Source organism: Ambystoma mexicanum, chromosome 6q, assembly GCF_040938575.1.
Source record: "Ambystoma mexicanum isolate Mex_15411 chromosome 6q, UKY_AmexF1_1, whole genome shotgun sequence".
Lineage (NCBI taxonomy): Eukaryota > Metazoa > Chordata > Amphibia > Caudata > Ambystomatidae > Ambystoma > Ambystoma mexicanum.
Window position 1 is genome coordinate 690,115,543 of NC_090937.1, and position 17,549 is coordinate 690,133,091.

Here is a 17,549-nt window from a genome sequence, read left to right on the forward strand (position 1 = left end):
AACTTGATGGGGGTGCTAAGTGCACAGATTTGGGTTGTAAAACCATGGATGAAATGTTCGAGGGAGAAAAGACAGAAAATTATTTTTCCAAAAATAACTTTCGATCTTTTCTCCCCCGAACATTTCAGCCTTTGCCCTTGCCCCCACTCCCTACTTACCCTGCGGCGGCACACTTTGCTGCATGCCGCCGACTCGCGGTGTCACTGCAATGCCTGTTCTCTTTCACTTCTGTCATCGGGAACCAGTGCTGTAGGGTCCTTTCCTTTTAACAATTTTTTTTTACTTTTTACGGGACAGGCTGCGGGGGACACCCCCTCAATCCCCACTCACGGTATAGTCAACAAGGGTGCGGGGGACACCCCCACAGCCCTTGCCACCAAATGGGGGATTTAGTCAAACTTTTCAGCCGTTCGGAATATTGAAATGGCTGAAATTCAGCCTAATCTCGCATTCGATATTTTAAACACTGGGCCTCATTATAAGTTTGCCGGTCCAGTAACAATGGCACCGGAAAGCTTGCCGGTACCGTTGTTACCGGAACGGCAAACTACCAGCTCTGCTCGCGGGTGCCTTCCTGCCTGCCAGGTCTAACCTAGCAGGCGTACCGGCACCCGCCAGCAGAGCATGTCGGATGCACCGGCACCATTCACGAATGGTGCCGGTGCATCTGACCTCCCCATTCCCATCGAGCCCTATCGGGCTCAATGGGGATGGGGAGCATTTCATTCCGGCGCCCGCGAATGGCCAATTACCGGGTTCGGCAGGGCCATAATGACCCGGTAATTGCCCATTCGCGGGCGCCGGAAATGTTCACAAGTTTGGCGGGAACCTGCCAGTTTTACCGGCAAGGCTACTGCCAAACTTGTAATGAGGCCCACTGTCTTTTTGTATGTTTCTGAAGTGCACACAGTCATCATCACATTTCTCTGCATGTTCCCCGCAACCATACGCCAGCTACTTTTTTTTTTGCACCCCACTCTTCAGACAACACAGCCAAAATATGCCACAATCTTCATGTTCTGCAACTCAGCCTGGGCTTCATTAATCTGTTATATCGTGGCAACTCGAAAGGCTGCGGCCATGTTTCTTCCATAATGTTCAACCAAGTGGTTTCATGTGACTTATAATCACCTATCTGACTTTTAATTCAGTGCCGTTGCTACTGATCAATGGAAGGATTTTACTGATCCCCCTCCACCCCCAGTGGCAATATATTAGACTTCCCTAGATTAATGTTAATGGTATTGGCAGTATTTTTAAATCACACCGAGAGCACTGAAGCCTAGTAGGTGTGTGACTCACAGGATCACATCATTAGCACGCTTATGCATCTTTTCTTTTTATATAAAACTCCAGTAACAAAAAGCCTTCATTGTCAAAAAACGCCGGGCCTGTCGTGTCTGATAGTATCTAGCATGCAATATGACTAGGGGGATGGATGTGGCAACCCCCCATTGGGCAATTTCAGGGCCATGCAGGCCGATATAATACAGAAATTCCCTAATGGGTCTGGAAATGGTTCAATGAGGGGAGCTGCTTGCTCCCAGAGTGTGCGCTTCCTGCACAGCTGCCAGCACTGCGCTCCTTCTCATCACAAGAGCACCACAATGGAGAGCCAACGCTTGCCTCCTCGCCTGAGCCGCACCTGAAGTCCGGGCAGTCTGAATCCCCGCCTCACCCTACCTTCAAATCCGGGGTGCTCCTGTCATAATGACCTGTGTGAACTGCTCCACTCCAGACATTGCCCTTCATTTTGCTGGTCTGCACCCGTCAGACACAGCGCGGCCTTGCTCTGAACCGCCCTCACCCACCGCGACTCTGTACCTTTGCAGGCCCGGGCCAGTTTGACTTAGGAAACTCTGCCCTCCCTTCTTCTTCTGCACGTTTTTAGGTGCTGAGCTTGCTGGGATACAGCGAGTTCCTAGCCAACAACCCACGCAGATTGCCTTTTTTATGTGGTCATACCAAAATAAAGTATGCACACATTTCGAAGCCCTTAACACATATGTATGTGGGAGGGTGGGTTAAGCAAATGCAAAAGGTGGAGGAGTATTGGGGGGTTGTTGGGGTCTCCCCCGCATATATATTTGGTAAAAAGGGGTACACAAATTTGGTATTTTTTGCTTTTATTTTTCTCCCCCCCAGTATTCACATAGATCCCTTTTTCTTGAACCTCTCCACCCACCCCATACAAGGGTCATAATAGCTTTATAGACCATGCCTTCAAGCTGTACCAGGAGTTATGGGCCAGAAAACCTTGTTTAGCACCCTTGCTTTGCTTGGGTATTTTACTCGGTCTTCGGAGCCCATATCTTCCGGTACAGCGGTACAGTCGTCAGGCTACATTTATAAAGCTTAATTAATGGTAGGAATAGTTGATTGCATTTCCTGGTTCCTTTTATTTTGGTTAATAAATGGTAAAGACTAGAAGTAACAGTTGTTTGATTTGCACCAATGCTTGCTTCATTATTTAATAAATACAATATGCCTTGCCCTACTCCCTACTGGAAAAAAAGGTGATGGCTGGAAGGTTTTTAATTAATCATAACCTCTGCCTCGCGATTATAGTTTTTCAGCCTGCCAGGCCATTACAGAAAGGGAAATACCACATGCAAATCAGACTTAGTCCCACCTCAAAATGGGCTGTCCAATCTGAACTGCTAGGTCACGTCCATTCTCACAAGCAACCTCAAACCAAAAAAGTGATGGGTGGAAGGTTTTGAATAAATCTAAACCACTGGCATTGCTCTGGGCAACCTTCCAAACCACCGTTTTTTAGCCCGTCTGCGCCATTGTAAAAGGGGTCCAGCCATATTCAAATCAGTCAGGTACTGCCACCAATGGGAACAGCCCTGCCCAAACTGCTAGGCCAGGTCCCATCTGCACGGAAACACTATGCTCGTGGTTATGATTAATTCAAACCTTCCAGTCATCACCTTTTTGTTTTGCACAAGCAACCTCAGACATGTTTCAGGATGATTGGCCAACATCATTGAGGTGTAGTGTGGGTCTCTATCCATGACAATCTTGGGACCCACATCTGGGCATGCCAATCCCACTCAGGGTGACTGCAGCAAAACAAAAAAGTGATGGCTGGAAGGTTATTAATTAATCATAACCTCTGGCATTGCTCTGGGAATCCCCCCTCCCCCCGACCAGTGTTTCTCAGTCTGCCAACATAATGGGGAAAAACATATGCAAATCAGGATTGGTCCCACCCCAAAACCCCAGGCACACTTCAGGCTCATTGTCCATTGTCAGTGAAGTGTAGGTTGGGTCTCTATGGATGGCAAGCTCTGAACCCACGTCTGGGCATACCTGTCCCACTAGGGGTGACTGCAGCAAAACAAAAGGGTGGTGGCTGAAAGATTTGGAATGACTCTCTGGTATTCCTCTGCTTTCCTTACTATCTTTGCAATGTACCCCGGGCCTTTAAACAGGAGGCTTAGAAGAGCTAGAAATAGTCGAACAGAGGAAGCCTTTTGCATGCAACCAATAAAAAAGGCCCCAAAGCTCAACAAAAGTGCATGCACAAATCCCAGTATTTATCAGAATAAAACAAGGAAGCGAGTCAGACCTGTTTAGACAATTTGTGAGAGTTAAAGCACACGAGCAAAGGCATGGCAGGACTGGCGAGGGTAGGCTGGGTCAAGTGTTCGGCATTTATCATCTGTGTTTGCAGTGTGAGCAGGAAGCCTAAACCTGTTAATGGACCGCGAGGGACACCATTGTGAAGAGAAGACATCGGGATGAGAAGGTACAGATATGGGTGCGTAGCTAACACTGTTATACTCTCCACAAGTCCTGGGCATGAGAAACCCCTTCGGATAGCCCTTGATTTAGAATGAATAGTACTTGGGCTGGTCTGTAACCGAAACTGAAAATCCCAGAATACTAAATACCGTTAGCCTAAAAAAAACGGGACTTGCAGAACCTGTCAGACATGGCGTCGCGCCACTTTTCAACCACGACACACTTCGAGTCAGGATTTGATGCTGAAAAACGTGACCAGGGCCGATTTGTAAAATTATTACAATGAAGGACTTGTGCATGCCTAAAGTTGCCTCGATTGCTGTGCGAAAGCTTTCATGAAGAAATACTAGACAATAAGCAACAACTGCAGAATAGCAGCGAAGCGATGCCAGGACGGCTTAACTCCAGGCTACCTCAAAGAGTAAGGATAATTGCAAAGGACTGCATACATAAATCACGACTGGGACAGCATGGCAGTCCCGCTGTAACAAACAACACAAATGAAAAGAAGCCAGCTGGAACACTTTGCGTCAAAAAGTGACAACACTACCGGCCAATATTACAAACACAAGCATGCCATGAAGTGACACGCTACTGCTCATAACACATCTATAGAATTCGTTTTTGCTCAGACTAGGTGGGCTAGAGCAGGGCGAATGAGCTAAAACTGGTGTCCTAAGCTATATCTTTTTAACAACATAGCGCACTGCAGACTTAACCCAGTTCATTGGTGCAAACACATTTTAATCCGGAAAAGCTGCATCTGGAGTCCTGCACTAGAGAGAGACAGAGTCTGGTTGCCACCTAGGAGGAACTGCAAGACCAGATCACTCGATCGCTTTCATTTGCACCACAGCTGTTTGATGGAATCCTGGGAAGAGATGGGAGCAGCAGGTCGAGAATGCTCATCCTGTATGGTCCGGCCTGGTGAGATCCAAATGGGTCAGAGAAGACCTTCCCTTTTGCATGCAATTTGCCCTGGCTGACACGCAAAAAAGGCAATGCTTTGATGCAATCACACAACAAAAATCCGCCACCAACAATTATATGGCGTTAAGCCCCCGTTCCAAGATCTGGAAAAGGGGTTATAGGCCCGAGCGAAGCAAGGGCGAATAACGAGGGTTCTGCATGTGGCGTCTCGTTGTAAGAAGGAAAATCCTTTAGAAAGATGGCAACCATGGAAAGGTAAGGCGGGCTTCGTACAGAGCCCCTCTTCCCTTTCCATGGCGGCCCTTGTGAGCACAGCAAAATAAAAACAGGACAGAGGTTGGGGGAAAGATGGCGGCGGGGGTGCCGGCCGTCAGACAGCATGGAGCACGTGCTTTCACTGGAGGATCAAGGCCAGATTCCTAGCCACCTTATTGGCTGGCACTCCCCGCCAGGGTGCTAATTACCTATAAAGTCCTTAGCCCAAATGATTTTGACAAGAGATTCAGTGCGACTTGCATTCCCTCCCAGCATCGTACCAAACACTGTTTCTCATCTGTCGTGTGGTAACATCACAGGACATGCATGCACCACCTTCTCTTTTAACTTCGTTCTCTTAGTAAGTGCTTCAGGATAGAGGGATTAAAGGACAAGTGACCCTTATAGGATGCTCACAAAAGGGTTTCTCTGCTGCCAAGAGGATGGCTCCACAAATATCTATTCTTTCGTATTTACTCATGCTGATGTCCTACCACCTCTCTCGCGCATCTTTCTCTCTCTCTTTCTCTAATTACATCCTCTCCCTCATGCGTTCTTTTTGACTCCCAGGTTTCTTCTTCTCACTGCTCTGAGCTGAAATCCTCCCAGTTCCCCTTCTTTTCCACTACACTAAGTTGGTCTGCATCACCCTCTCTACTTCTGCACCCGGTTTGTCTGTCACCTTCTCTCCCTCCACAGGAGGTTAGTCTGTGTCATCCATGCTCCCTCTACACTAGGTTTGTCTGCACACCTCTCTTTCCGATTGCACTACGTTTTTATATGACACCCTATCTTGCTAAGCACCAAGTTTGTCTGCGTCACCTTCTCACCCTTTGCACTAGGTTTGTCTGTGTCACCCTCACTCCCATTACACTAGATTTGTCTGTGTCACCCTCTCTAACTCTGCACTAGGTTTGTCTGTGTCACCCTCTCTTCCAATGCACTAGGTGTGCCACCCTCGTTCCTATTGCACTAGGTTTGTCTGCGTCAACCTCTCTCCCTCTACACTAGGTTTGTCTGAGTCACCCTCCCTATCTCTGCACTAGGTTTGTCTATGTCACCCTCTCTCTCCACTGGGTTTGCTCTGTCATCCCCTCTCCATCTGCACTAGTTTTGTCTGTGTCACGCGCTTTCTCTCCGCGCTAGGTTTGTCTGTGTCACTCTCTGTCCCTCTGTACTAGGTTTGTCTGTGTCACCCTCTCTCCCACCGTGCGAGGTTTATCTGTGTCACCCTCTCTTGCACTGTTTGCTCTGTCATCTCCTCTCCCTCTGCACTAGGTTTGTCTGTGTCACACACTTTCCCTCTGTGCTAGGTTTGTCTCTGTCACCCTCTCTCTGACTGCACTAGGGCTGTCTTTGTCACCCTCTCTCCCACTGTGCAAGGTTTGTCTGTGTCACCCTCCCTTGCATTGTACTAGTTGTCTGTGTCACCCTCTCTCACTCTGCACTAGGTTTGTCGGTGTCACCCTCTATCTGACTGCCCTTTTTTCGTTAACGGTTTCCCTTTCCCGGGTTCACTCTCACCGATGGTTATAAGACAATCCTCACAGGACTTTAGACTTCGCCCCTTCTCATTAGCATCCCTCTGCCGGGCTCACTCTTGCTAATCTTCACAAAATACATTACAGTTCATATATTAATCTTCACCATGCGGGATTCACTTCCCTTAACTTTCTCAATCATCTGCTGGTCAAAGACTTTCGATGGTACAGAGGATTTGACAAGACCCCTGTATGACCAATTTGACCTTTCTTTGCCTCGTCCCAAGGCCTTCTAGTTACGGTAGTCTTTCTACCATCAGGTAATAGCCCAGAGATTGCTGCATAAGCACCCATGTGGTGCTGCTGGCCTCCTCTGTTACTGGTTTTCTCCCTCTTTACCGTCTCAAAGTTCAAATTAGAAGTTGGATATATTTTGTTCAACATAGTTCGGTTTCTTATCGATTCTCCCCTCGACTCACCGGCTGTGATGAACCGCTTGCCTTTCTTTATCCTTGGAGTCAAGGTTGGTAACACTGAGACCGACGTCCTTCCCCAGTTTGGTTATCAGCATAGGAGGGACTCGCGTACCATAGACATCTGCTGCAGCACACGCTGGCCTTTGTTCGCGGTATTGTTGATTCTGTTTGCAGAGGTTTCACGAAACAGGCTTGGAAAGGGCAAGGCCACTTCTCTCCTTGTCACCACCTCAGTCTGTGCCTTCTTTCTTCTCCTCCTGAACTGCCGTGCTGAGTTAGCTCTTACGTCGTGCGGACTGCCTTGCTCGTATTCTGCTTTCTTTCTCCACCTTTTATCCCTGTGGGGAAAGAGAAGGGCCGTCAGGTGTGTGTGATTCTGGTTAATTGCCTGACCTTCCCTGACCCTTGGATTGGGACATGTCAGGTAAACGGCTTTAGTGTGAGTCTGTTGTTTGTCGTGACGGGAGAAAGTGGAGAAGGTTTTTTTGTTTTTGTTTAGAGTTTCCAAATATCCTGCAGGGTTGGAGGGGGAAACAGTGTTGTACGAAATTATAACCTTTGAATGACGGGTTTTGGTAAATTCAGAAGGGCAGGATTTGTAAGGGGTGTGGAACAAACGGGAATGACCAGAATTATTGTCAGAAACTAAACAGGGGGGATTGTGGGAACGGTAGTGTTTGGTCCACATAGACTGGGAGTGTGACAAACCATAATCGGAGGGACATGGAGAAGAAAGACTGAGAGTGTTCGGATAGGAAACAGAAAACCAGGGATTTTGTGAGTTGTGGTTTTTGAGTATTACAGGGTTTGGGCTCCTAGAGGATTTGCCAAATATGAAGGGGTCGTCGGATTTGGGGAAGGAAAATTCTTTGGGTGAAAGAGAGGTAGACGTGGAACAACCCATAAAGGTCTCTGGGACTTCGTGCTCCTCGCCTTCGTCCCTGGAGTAATACCGGGTCTCACCTTGGATATTCCCCCAAACATAATGCTGGGGTCCCCTACCCAGGTGATCCTCCCTCGCTGGTCCACCCCCAGGGTTGGGGTCGGAGAGCGCCAGCCCTTCCCTGGCCACCCAAATAAGGGATTCTCGAGGTCTACCCTTCCCCTATGCTGGTTGGACAGGGTTGTTTCACTGAGAAACTCCTTCGTGGAACAACCAGGTTGCTGTTACAAGCCTTCCAGCATATAACTCTGGTTAGTCTTCCCCTCGAGGCTATAAAGATTATTATTGCATAGGCCTTCCGCCTTTGTCTAGTCCTTCAGGGTTTGAGGAGGTGATGGTTTTAAGAGTTCCCTCCTCTCTTTCTCTTTCTCTATCTTTCTTTCCCTTTCTTGAGCTGCCACCAACTCTTCTTCTATAGCTCCAGGGCAGATCTCTATAGCATGGCCGTTGTCTCCATAAAATAGACATGATTCTAACTGCGAAGTTTCAGATATATCTAGAGATGTAATGGATGTTGATCATCCCTTACTCTTAATCACAGGGCTAAATAATGTGTCCCTGGTGTAATACCGCATCTCACCTTGGATATTCCCCCAAACATAACCCCGGGCTCCCCTACCCAGGTGATCCTCTCTCGCTCGTCCACCACCAGGGTCGGGATCTGAGAACTCCAGCCCTTCCCACCTGAATAAGGGCGTCTCAATGTCTACTCTGGAGAATACCCTCAGGTTTCTCACAGCATACACTGACACAGCCTGCATGATCGTGTTTTCTTATGGTACTAATACTGTGCATAATATTACTGTCCACACACAGAGTTGACATTTAGGTGTCTGGACTCACGAGCAAGTCACAGCCCCCTTGTTTCTACACTAGATGAAAGAGACGTAAAGTTATGATTAACACACATATTTGCATCTTTCACTTAGTGCAGCGTGAGGCCTGCCCATGCAGCAGCATCATGTGCATTGCGCGTGTGTGGTGATTCAGGTTGGCACGGAGTGTGGCGTGTCCCGTGCTTTTGTTGCCAAGGAAGGCAGGGGGCCCTCAGCATTTTCTGTTATGCCACTGACAGACATACTTGATTTCTGTTCTTTTAGGGACCAAACTTCAGTTGGAAAAATATATTTCCACATGAGCTATCTAAGATGCATGCCATTTCAATCTGTTGCTTTATGGCTGATTTCAGCACCACGTGTGTGCAGAGTTCTATATGCATTATAATTCTCATCATTTGTTCATGCACACGTGTGGGCTCTGTGTTGCCTGAGTTTTTTAACTTGTAGATCATGATATGTATAGCTGGTCGGATGGACCTCTAAGGTCTTGTGGAATTCTACTTAGCTGGGCACGTTTTTATACAAAGTGAAATATATCTTCAGTAACCATTTGTGGTCATGACCTCAGTGACACTTTTTGTTCATGGGGACAATAGTTGCTATTCTCTGCTGTCCCCAGCACAAAATCAGCCAGAACTGCTGTATAATTCACTAGATATGTTTGTGGGGTGCAAGCAAGTTGCAAGATGCTAAATTATTTTGTGTATCTGAATCCACCCATGATGTACATTGCTTGAATAGTCAGGACGGTTACGCATCACGTGATTATTAAACATATCCATTGTAGACTTTCTTTAGAGGTGCAATGCATCTATATACCAACAATCTGTGAAATAGAGACATGGCATGTCAGTCTTGAGGAAGTACTTTTAGGACCTTCCAGCTGACCCCATGCTCCGAACCATAGCTGTGGCGGTATGGTCTTGGGCAAATAGTTGTGGCGTATATCGCATTTTACATTTAAATGTTATGTTATGCTACTGGCATTTATACCCCACACAGCTGCCACCTGTATTGCCTTCGGCAAGAATGTAGTACATTCTTGGGCCACACGTAACCAGTACATTTTAAGCATGTCTGCAAGTAAGTGTTTGCAGACACACAACATTAGTAATATACCTAGTAAAATGACACCTGTTCTCCGTGGTTTACAGATGTAATGGTATGTGCCTGCAAACACTAACTTGCAGACATGTTCAGAACTTTAAAAGTAATAATTGCGGGCTATGTAGGGTTTATGTAAGTGAACGCGGGCCTCATTCTGAATCTGGCGTAGCATTAAAAAAGTGGTAGTAATTCTGTTACCTGGTGGGTCAGGGCGTATAGGTATGGTTGATGGAACTATAGTGTAAGCAGGCGTGAAACTGAGTCAACACCATTCCACACAGCAGGGATGCCGTTTCAGGAGCGTGGTCCATCCCCATGCTCCAATCCACAGACAAGAGAACTAAGATGGCGGATGGCCAGAAAATGTATTGCTCCATCACACAGAGGGGCATCTCCCATTAGCAAAAGGTGAAGCACATCTCCAATGTCCTCCACACCAAACCCCTCATTAGAGCAATAAGGGTTCACAGTGGCAAACCCTCACACATATGATAGTCTGGATGGGGCACCAAGCATTGTGAGGAAAGTGTGGGGTGGAAGAATTGCTGAGTGAGAGGTTCAGATTGTATATGGGAGAAAAGGCAAAGAAAAGGGCGAGCAAAATGCTTGAGGCAAGGGGGTATGGTAGAGAGATAACTAAGAGAATGGCTGGAGAGAACTTCAGAGAGGTGGAAAGTGTATTAAGAAGGTGGCTGGAAGAAACTGATAAGGATGGTCATTAAGGAGGAGGTTAGACGGATTATCTTGGAGGAGAACCAAGCTGGTACTAGGTGGGTCGGAGTAGGTATTGAAGAGAAAGAAGGCGAGAATAGGAAGGAACACGTTGGAAGAGGTATATAAGGTTGATAGACAAGTGTGGGTTAAGGAGGATCGTAGAAGCTGCCTTAGTGAGAAGGTTGAAAATTAAATTAAGGCAGAAGGTGGAAAGAGTAAAAAGGAAGGAGCTAAGACGAATGTTAAGACGCGTCAGTCTGGGAAGGGTGCATGTAAGACCATGTGGCAAAGCATCGAAGAGGCACAAGAGGAGAGAGAGCTTTACAGAAGACAAAAGGTGCAGGAGAGGTGACCTTAGGCAAGGGACCTATTGAGGTGGAAAGTGAGAGCATGGCTTTGGGGCATAGAGCCAGGACCCAGAGGCATCAAAGTGGTGGGAAGGCTGCTGTGAAGCACTAGGGAAGCTACATTTATCTGTTCCTCAGTGTAAACTTTAGGGTATTGCCCACCACTGTCCTTTACAGCTTCTTCCCTTGTTCAGGCCTAGCTTGGATAGGTGAGTAGGCAAGCCTTGTGTCAGGTTGGTGGATTGGTCAATGTGGGGAAGATTGGGTGATCAGGCAGGTGTGGGGTAATCAGGTAGGGGTGCTGTGGAGTTAAGCAGGCATAGGTAGGGTGGCTGGGCAGTCATTGGTTAGACAGCATGAGGGGGTTTGTTGGTTCATGGAACTAGGTAGGCATGGGGTTGGGTGGGCGGGTGAATAGGCCCTCATGTGGAAGGGTGGGTGGCTGTTTAGGCAGGTTTTGCATCGAGTGGTTCAATATCACGCTAGGCTGTGAGATAGATCTCACCCTCCATAAATGCTTTCTTTCCCCTCCCTCTTTTCCTCTTGCTATCTTCCCTGTTTTGATCCCTCTCTCTTGCTCCCCTTTCTCCCTCCCACAACCACTTCTTCACTCTATTCCTCTCCCCCCGCCCCCACCTCCTCGGATGTGGATTACTACATTGTTGCAATAGCAGGTCGCCTGAAGCTTTCACCTTGGCTTCGACGGCTCTGTCGTAAAAGGAATCAGCAGACATCCTGAGCAGAGCCATTAAAATGAAAATGGCAATGCATCTATCTGAATGTACCTGGCACTGAGCCTTGATACCTGGCTGGTAGGGGTGCTCAGCTCTAAGAAGCATCTGCAATAAACACTGGCTGTTCCCCTTCACTGTAAAGCTATTACTGCCTCTACTAAATGTGTGGTGTGTATGGGTTTCATGATGCTTTGCTATGCAGTTCCACATCCTGAACATTGCTATCTTCTATAATGAATACATTCACATACTACGTCGTACTCAGCCCTTTGCCGTGTGTCGGTTTTAGCAGTGTTGTGGATCTGGTGATTACTGAACAGGTCCTTAAATGTTTAGTTAAGGAAGAGTAGGAATAATGCACAGCTAAATATCAACCTGTCCAATCAATGCGCTGCACAAGCTATGAATGTGCACACACATAAGCACCTTGCTCACTCACCCCAGATGGGGCGGAGAAGTTAGCCTGTGTGTCTCCAAAAAAGTTGAGCTATCGCTTGAACAAGGGTTTGATACACCTCGACTCGACTCACACCTCAATCCTGCCCAGGTCATAAAATCAGCACTACAAGTGTGGACAATAACGATGAAAATGAGTAACAGCTGTTACTAAGCACTATTAAACTGGAGTTTCCAGTATACAGCACTATATAAAACATCAAGTATTATCATTACTTTTATTGAATCAAATATTGTCATTTGTGCTGTCATTGGTTGACATGGCAAAATCATGCACAAAATAACAAATTGGATTTCAGCCAAAGCATGCCACAAGCATTGTCAGTTGAACTGGCAAAATATCTTGTTTCTCAACATCCCTTCTGCTCTTTTCCCTTTCCTGTTACCAATATTTTGACCTCAAGTGGACCAAAACCAGAGAATTGAAACAATGTCTGCATTGGGCATTGACTTAATAAAAACATTAAGAATTTTAAATTTCATTTAGCATTCCATGGCATAAAAGTAGACACTTTACATTTGTACCCTGAGACATTCCCATGTCTGATCTTTTTTCTTTACTAGATAACGAATTCTCGGAAAATTAAAACAAATCTATTACAATGTATTTTGGTAAAATGAAAAAAACAAAGCAAGTGATGTCATGGATTTATTGAAACTAATATTCCTTCCAGGACAGGGTGTGGGCAAACGTGGGGAAGAGTTTAAACTGCGTCATCGCAATGGTAGACAAGCTTCTGGAACAGGATGCCAGCCAACGGGAAGGTGAAACGGACCCTTCACCAGCAGATCTCATCGCATCTCACACAAGTGGTAAGATCTTCCCATCTCTATTTGTGACTCAGTAAATTAAAGATATGAAAAGGGTATAGACTAAACTTAGACTTGTAAGGCATGGCTTTGATAACATTTCTGAGTATGGAGCAATGCAAACATCAACCTCGTTGCAAGTAACGCACTTTCCAAAGTTTGTAATCACTACTAGTGTGCCATCAAGGTAATGTCATTGAAGTGTAACGCTCAATGTTTTGTTTTTATGATGTTGCTTTAATAAAACAGACAACTTGACCGATGTGCTATGCTCCAGTTACCTCCATTTCTAAAGATGCCTTCACACACGGATGCTCAATTATTTTTGGCATAGTCTGGATCAGTAGATTCTGCTGCCCTGTGGTGGACTTTGTGTATCATACACTGTACCTCTCTGCGCATGAATAATTTAGATGTGAATTCTATAGAAAAAAAGCCTCTCACTTTGTGCAACTCTTTCACCTGCATGCACATCTTCAATAGATTGTCCACCACCTTTCTTTCTATCCTCTCCTACTGGGGATTTCAAGAGGCCCGTCTCTGTTTAAATGAATATGTAATCTTTTATAATGCGCTTAATACCGGAGACCAGTGTCTAAGCATGGGATTTGAACCTGTGTTGTCTTGCCTCCAAGAAAAACGCATTTCCCTGAGCTATCCTACCTAATTTGTAGGACTGATTTTGTCATAGGAAAGAGCATTTATTAGGATAAATTCCTGCTATCCAGGTCTATAATCACTGCTAAGACCTCTGCAAAGACTCCTTTTATTCCACTCACTCCTCCAGTTACACCGTATCCCATACATTGACCTTCTAACATGTATTCCTTTTAGTCTCCACTCTGAGAAACTCAAATGTATAGGGCACAACTCTGTGGACATCTATGCCAATCTTCCCTTGCAACAAACAAATCCTTCTCTAGTTTAGTCTAATACATGTTAGTTTAGCTTTTGGTGGATGACATAATATTTAAATATGTGTGATTTCCCTCTCACACAATGCCATCCCTCCCTTAAGAGTTCTTTTTATAGGTGTTCTCTTATGGGTTGTAAAGCTAGAAGTGTACCTCAAAGATTGGCTATGGGATTCGGCGGCAGAGAGTAACACTTACCTATAGATGAACAGAAGGGCATAGCAGATCTCTCCCTCATCAGATAAACTGGCAGACACTGTACAGAGTACCTCCTTTCATTAGATAAACTTCCCTGCTTTGAGTTAGTGTCATAGCATGGGTAGTCTTATGCAGGGGCAAATGCAGGCGAAACTGACCTCAGGTCTCAGTCACCTGTTGCGTAGTCCTCATTGCAGCTACTGTTAGTCCTTTGCCTCCACTTTAGTCACCCCTTTGCCCCCACCTGATGGGGTGTCTCTTTCTTCAAGAGGACAGAGTACTTCCACGTGGCTGTGCTAGTAGAATACGGTATATTGGGTACTGTAAGGGTACAGAATGAGGAGATTGACACACAGGTGGCATAGTGATTGCTCTAGATGTTCATTTAAGATCAAAATAAATAGAACCCCTACCTTTCCCTATATCTATGAGGTGTTTCCCTGCCTCAACTAAAGGTTCTAATGGATCTGTCAGGATGTTGTTGCAACTAAAAAGAGTTGACCGTCCTATGTCAAACATCCCCATCTCTGTCCCTTACACTAATAACTAAACTAAAGTGTACCAATGTTCTTGGTCCAGGCAAATGACAACCTCCCCCTGGGATGGATGGCAAAATTCTGTTTGCAAGTCTCTCACCAGGGGGAATGACTCACTTCCTCTGACTAGAATACATCAAAACAAAGGATTGTTGGTTGCCTCCCTTCCCCTGGATCAGTGGTTTGATCCTCCCTGTAATAACCAGGCAAATGACTCCCTTCTCCTGATGTCTGGTTCTCAGTGTTTTTCCCCATGCAAAGACTGGGGGAATGACTTCCTACCCCTGGACTCTCATTTCACTTGGTTTCATGATTTTACAATGCCAGGGGAATCACTTCCCTCTCTTAGCCTTCCCTGGCTTTGTTCTCACACTCGCTTGACTTTTACTTTCACAGTTCACATCACCAGGGGGGATTACCCCCTTCCCCTGGCCTTTCTTGGCTTTACTTCCACAGTTCACAACACCACGTGGAATGACCCCCTTCCCCTGGCCTTTCTTGGCTTTACTTCCACAGTTCACAATATCAGGGGGAATTTGTCCCTTCCCATGTCCTTTCTCAAGCTTTTTAGCATAGTTCACAATGCCAGGGAGAATTTCCCCCTTCCCCTGGCCTTTCTCAGGCTTTCTATTACAGTTCACAATGCTGGGGGGAGGGAGCGGGGAGGGAGGGACGGACTGCCTGCCTCCCCCTGGCTTTTCTCATGCTTTTTATCACAGTTCACAATGCCAGGGAGAATGTCACCCTTCCCCTGGCTTTTCTCATGCTTTTTATCACAGTTCACAATGCCAGGGAGAATTTCTCCCTTCCCCTGGCCTTTCTCATATATAAAGTTGTTGGTGCGGATCCCAGACCCAGGTTACTTTAGGGCTTTGTGTGGGCAGACCCAGGTATTGCCATTTAGAAGATGTCTAGGGAGGATCTGTTCCTCGGGTTGCAGCGCCTCAACCCTGTTTTCTCCTCTATGCTGTTCCTGATATACCTAGTTAACTCTCCTGCCAGGTACTATCATATGATCCACAAGAGGAGATATACCATACCAGTGGTTAATTCAAAATGTCTTTATGCAAATTCAATTCATTACATATTAGTATCTTGTTCAAGGAACTTGAGATTTTTAGGTGAAACGTTATTTGTCTTGATTCAATCAAGCATTTTAATTAATTTGAGCATAAGTCTAATTATCGTGCATCATTTTTACACAATATTGTAACATGATTCAACAGTGGCTTGCATACCAACAGTATTACAAACGTGCTAGGCTAATATCATATGGACAATTGCTTAAGATATTCTCTTTTGGTATATCTGGGTTCTGGACCCCAGGTTTGATGTTTCTCTTGCCCCTTTTATCAGTCCCGACATCCCATGTACCTTCTGGGACTCTGCCAGGTCTTCTCCGTCGGTCAAATGCTTCTCTGATGTCTTGGTCTGCCCAGGCACGGCGGACTGCATAGGGACGCCATGGCTCCTTCATACACATCCCGGTCACCAGCAGCCTCTCTCTTCCATGTTGAATGACTTCCAGAGTTGCGGATCCTCCTGGGAGGGTCTGACACAAAGGCAAGTCCTTCCTCTCTCTTTATGTTGAATATGCGATGACAGCTAGAATGCTCATTCAAGTTCTTAGGAGGACTCTTCATTTTTCCACACCTCCTTCTCATCTCAGTACCTGTCAAGGAGAACTTCATTAAGTCATCCATACTCAATTTTGTCTCATTAACTGTAGGGTATTCACTCTCACATATATACATGCAAGTGTGTGGTATGGAATTGAGGGAAGATTAGGTGGGGCTCATGGACTGAGAGGAGGTAAAGGAAATAGGTGGAGGGTGAGGGGTTTTGTTCCGCATTCTCCCGAGATGTCCTACCTGATCCCCGTTGGCCGCACAAAAGTATGGGACCGTTTCAAGAGATCGTATATAGTTTGTGAAAGGAATAGGACCCAAGACTGAAAAGTTAGGCGAAATCATGTGAGACACAGCAAAGGAACATGCAGTAAGGAAGTTAAGAAGATGCAGTTTAAATCTGTGGTTTATACAGAAGCAAGAACTGACCTTGATGCAACTTGCAATATCTGAGAGCAACCACGATTTTCTACAATTTTTGACTTTGAATTGTTACGCACAGATTTTTCCTGTTAATATTTGCAGTAATCTGGTGATAAGAGACTAAAATGCTGTCACTGTAAAAATGATACTTTGTCATTAGAGCTAATATTTAAAAGACACTCGTTTGTAAGCCTTGAGAAAGCCAGAGAAAGGGTGAAACAGTTGGCCACACAGTTGGCACAATTCAGTTGAATTTGTCATTTGTCACAATTTGGTTGAACTTGTTATTTGACAGCATATGTAAAGGATTTACCCACCTTTGATGCAAACACACCAATTTGAAAATGTATTGGATTGGATCAACACACCTATACTTTATTAATTAATTTGGTTTTGAATGATATGATCTGTATACCTCTTTACAAAGGCTGTCCTACTTACTTATTTTAGAGGAATAAGAGGAGAGTACATTTCAATGAGACAAACCTCTATTTCAATTAACGTAAGCTCCTGGTTGTGGGCTTAGTCTCACTTGCAGGCAGCCTCATCAAATATCTAACACAAATCTAACAGATCCCCTTGAGCTGAGGGACAGGTTGACAACCACTCTTTTTTGGTTAGAATAGGTAGATTACCTTGAATATTTAGGTATCAGATTTAACAATACAGGGGACTGGGGCTCAGATAAAGGGAAGTGCTACCCATCAATGGCTAGATGGAGTCAAATTTGGATGCTCAATGGATAATAGATTTGTAGGTGTTTAATGAGCAAGGTGTGGCTCAGAATTGTGGGGCCAGAAATCCAGTGACGAAGTGGCCAGGGTTGAAAATGTATGTTTAAAAAATGCTTGGGCTACCTAAAATGCCTACATGCTTAACATGCCTACCTATGACAGGCACCTATTCATTACTTCACCACATTAGTCATCATCATCATCATAAATATCTTTATTCGACACAAAGTCATAAAAGCATCATCAGAAACATATTTCAGATAGAAAATCT

The 17,549-nt window shown here is 45.5% G+C and overlaps 1 protein-coding gene across 5 annotated transcripts in view; it reads left to right on the top strand.

Moving 5' to 3' along the window:
• INPP4B (inositol polyphosphate-4-phosphatase type II B) overlaps positions 1-17,549 on the top strand; it is a 3,177,224-nt gene that overhangs the window by 2,579,795 nt on the left and 579,880 nt on the right. For all 5 annotated transcript variants that reach the window (XM_069631181.1, XM_069631178.1, XM_069631177.1 and 2 more), the window contains one exon: positions 12,710-12,848. In XM_069631181.1, coding sequence (XP_069487282.1) covers positions 12,710-12,848 — 139 coding nt within the window. The remainder of the gene's footprint in view (positions 1-12,709; positions 12,849-17,549) is intronic.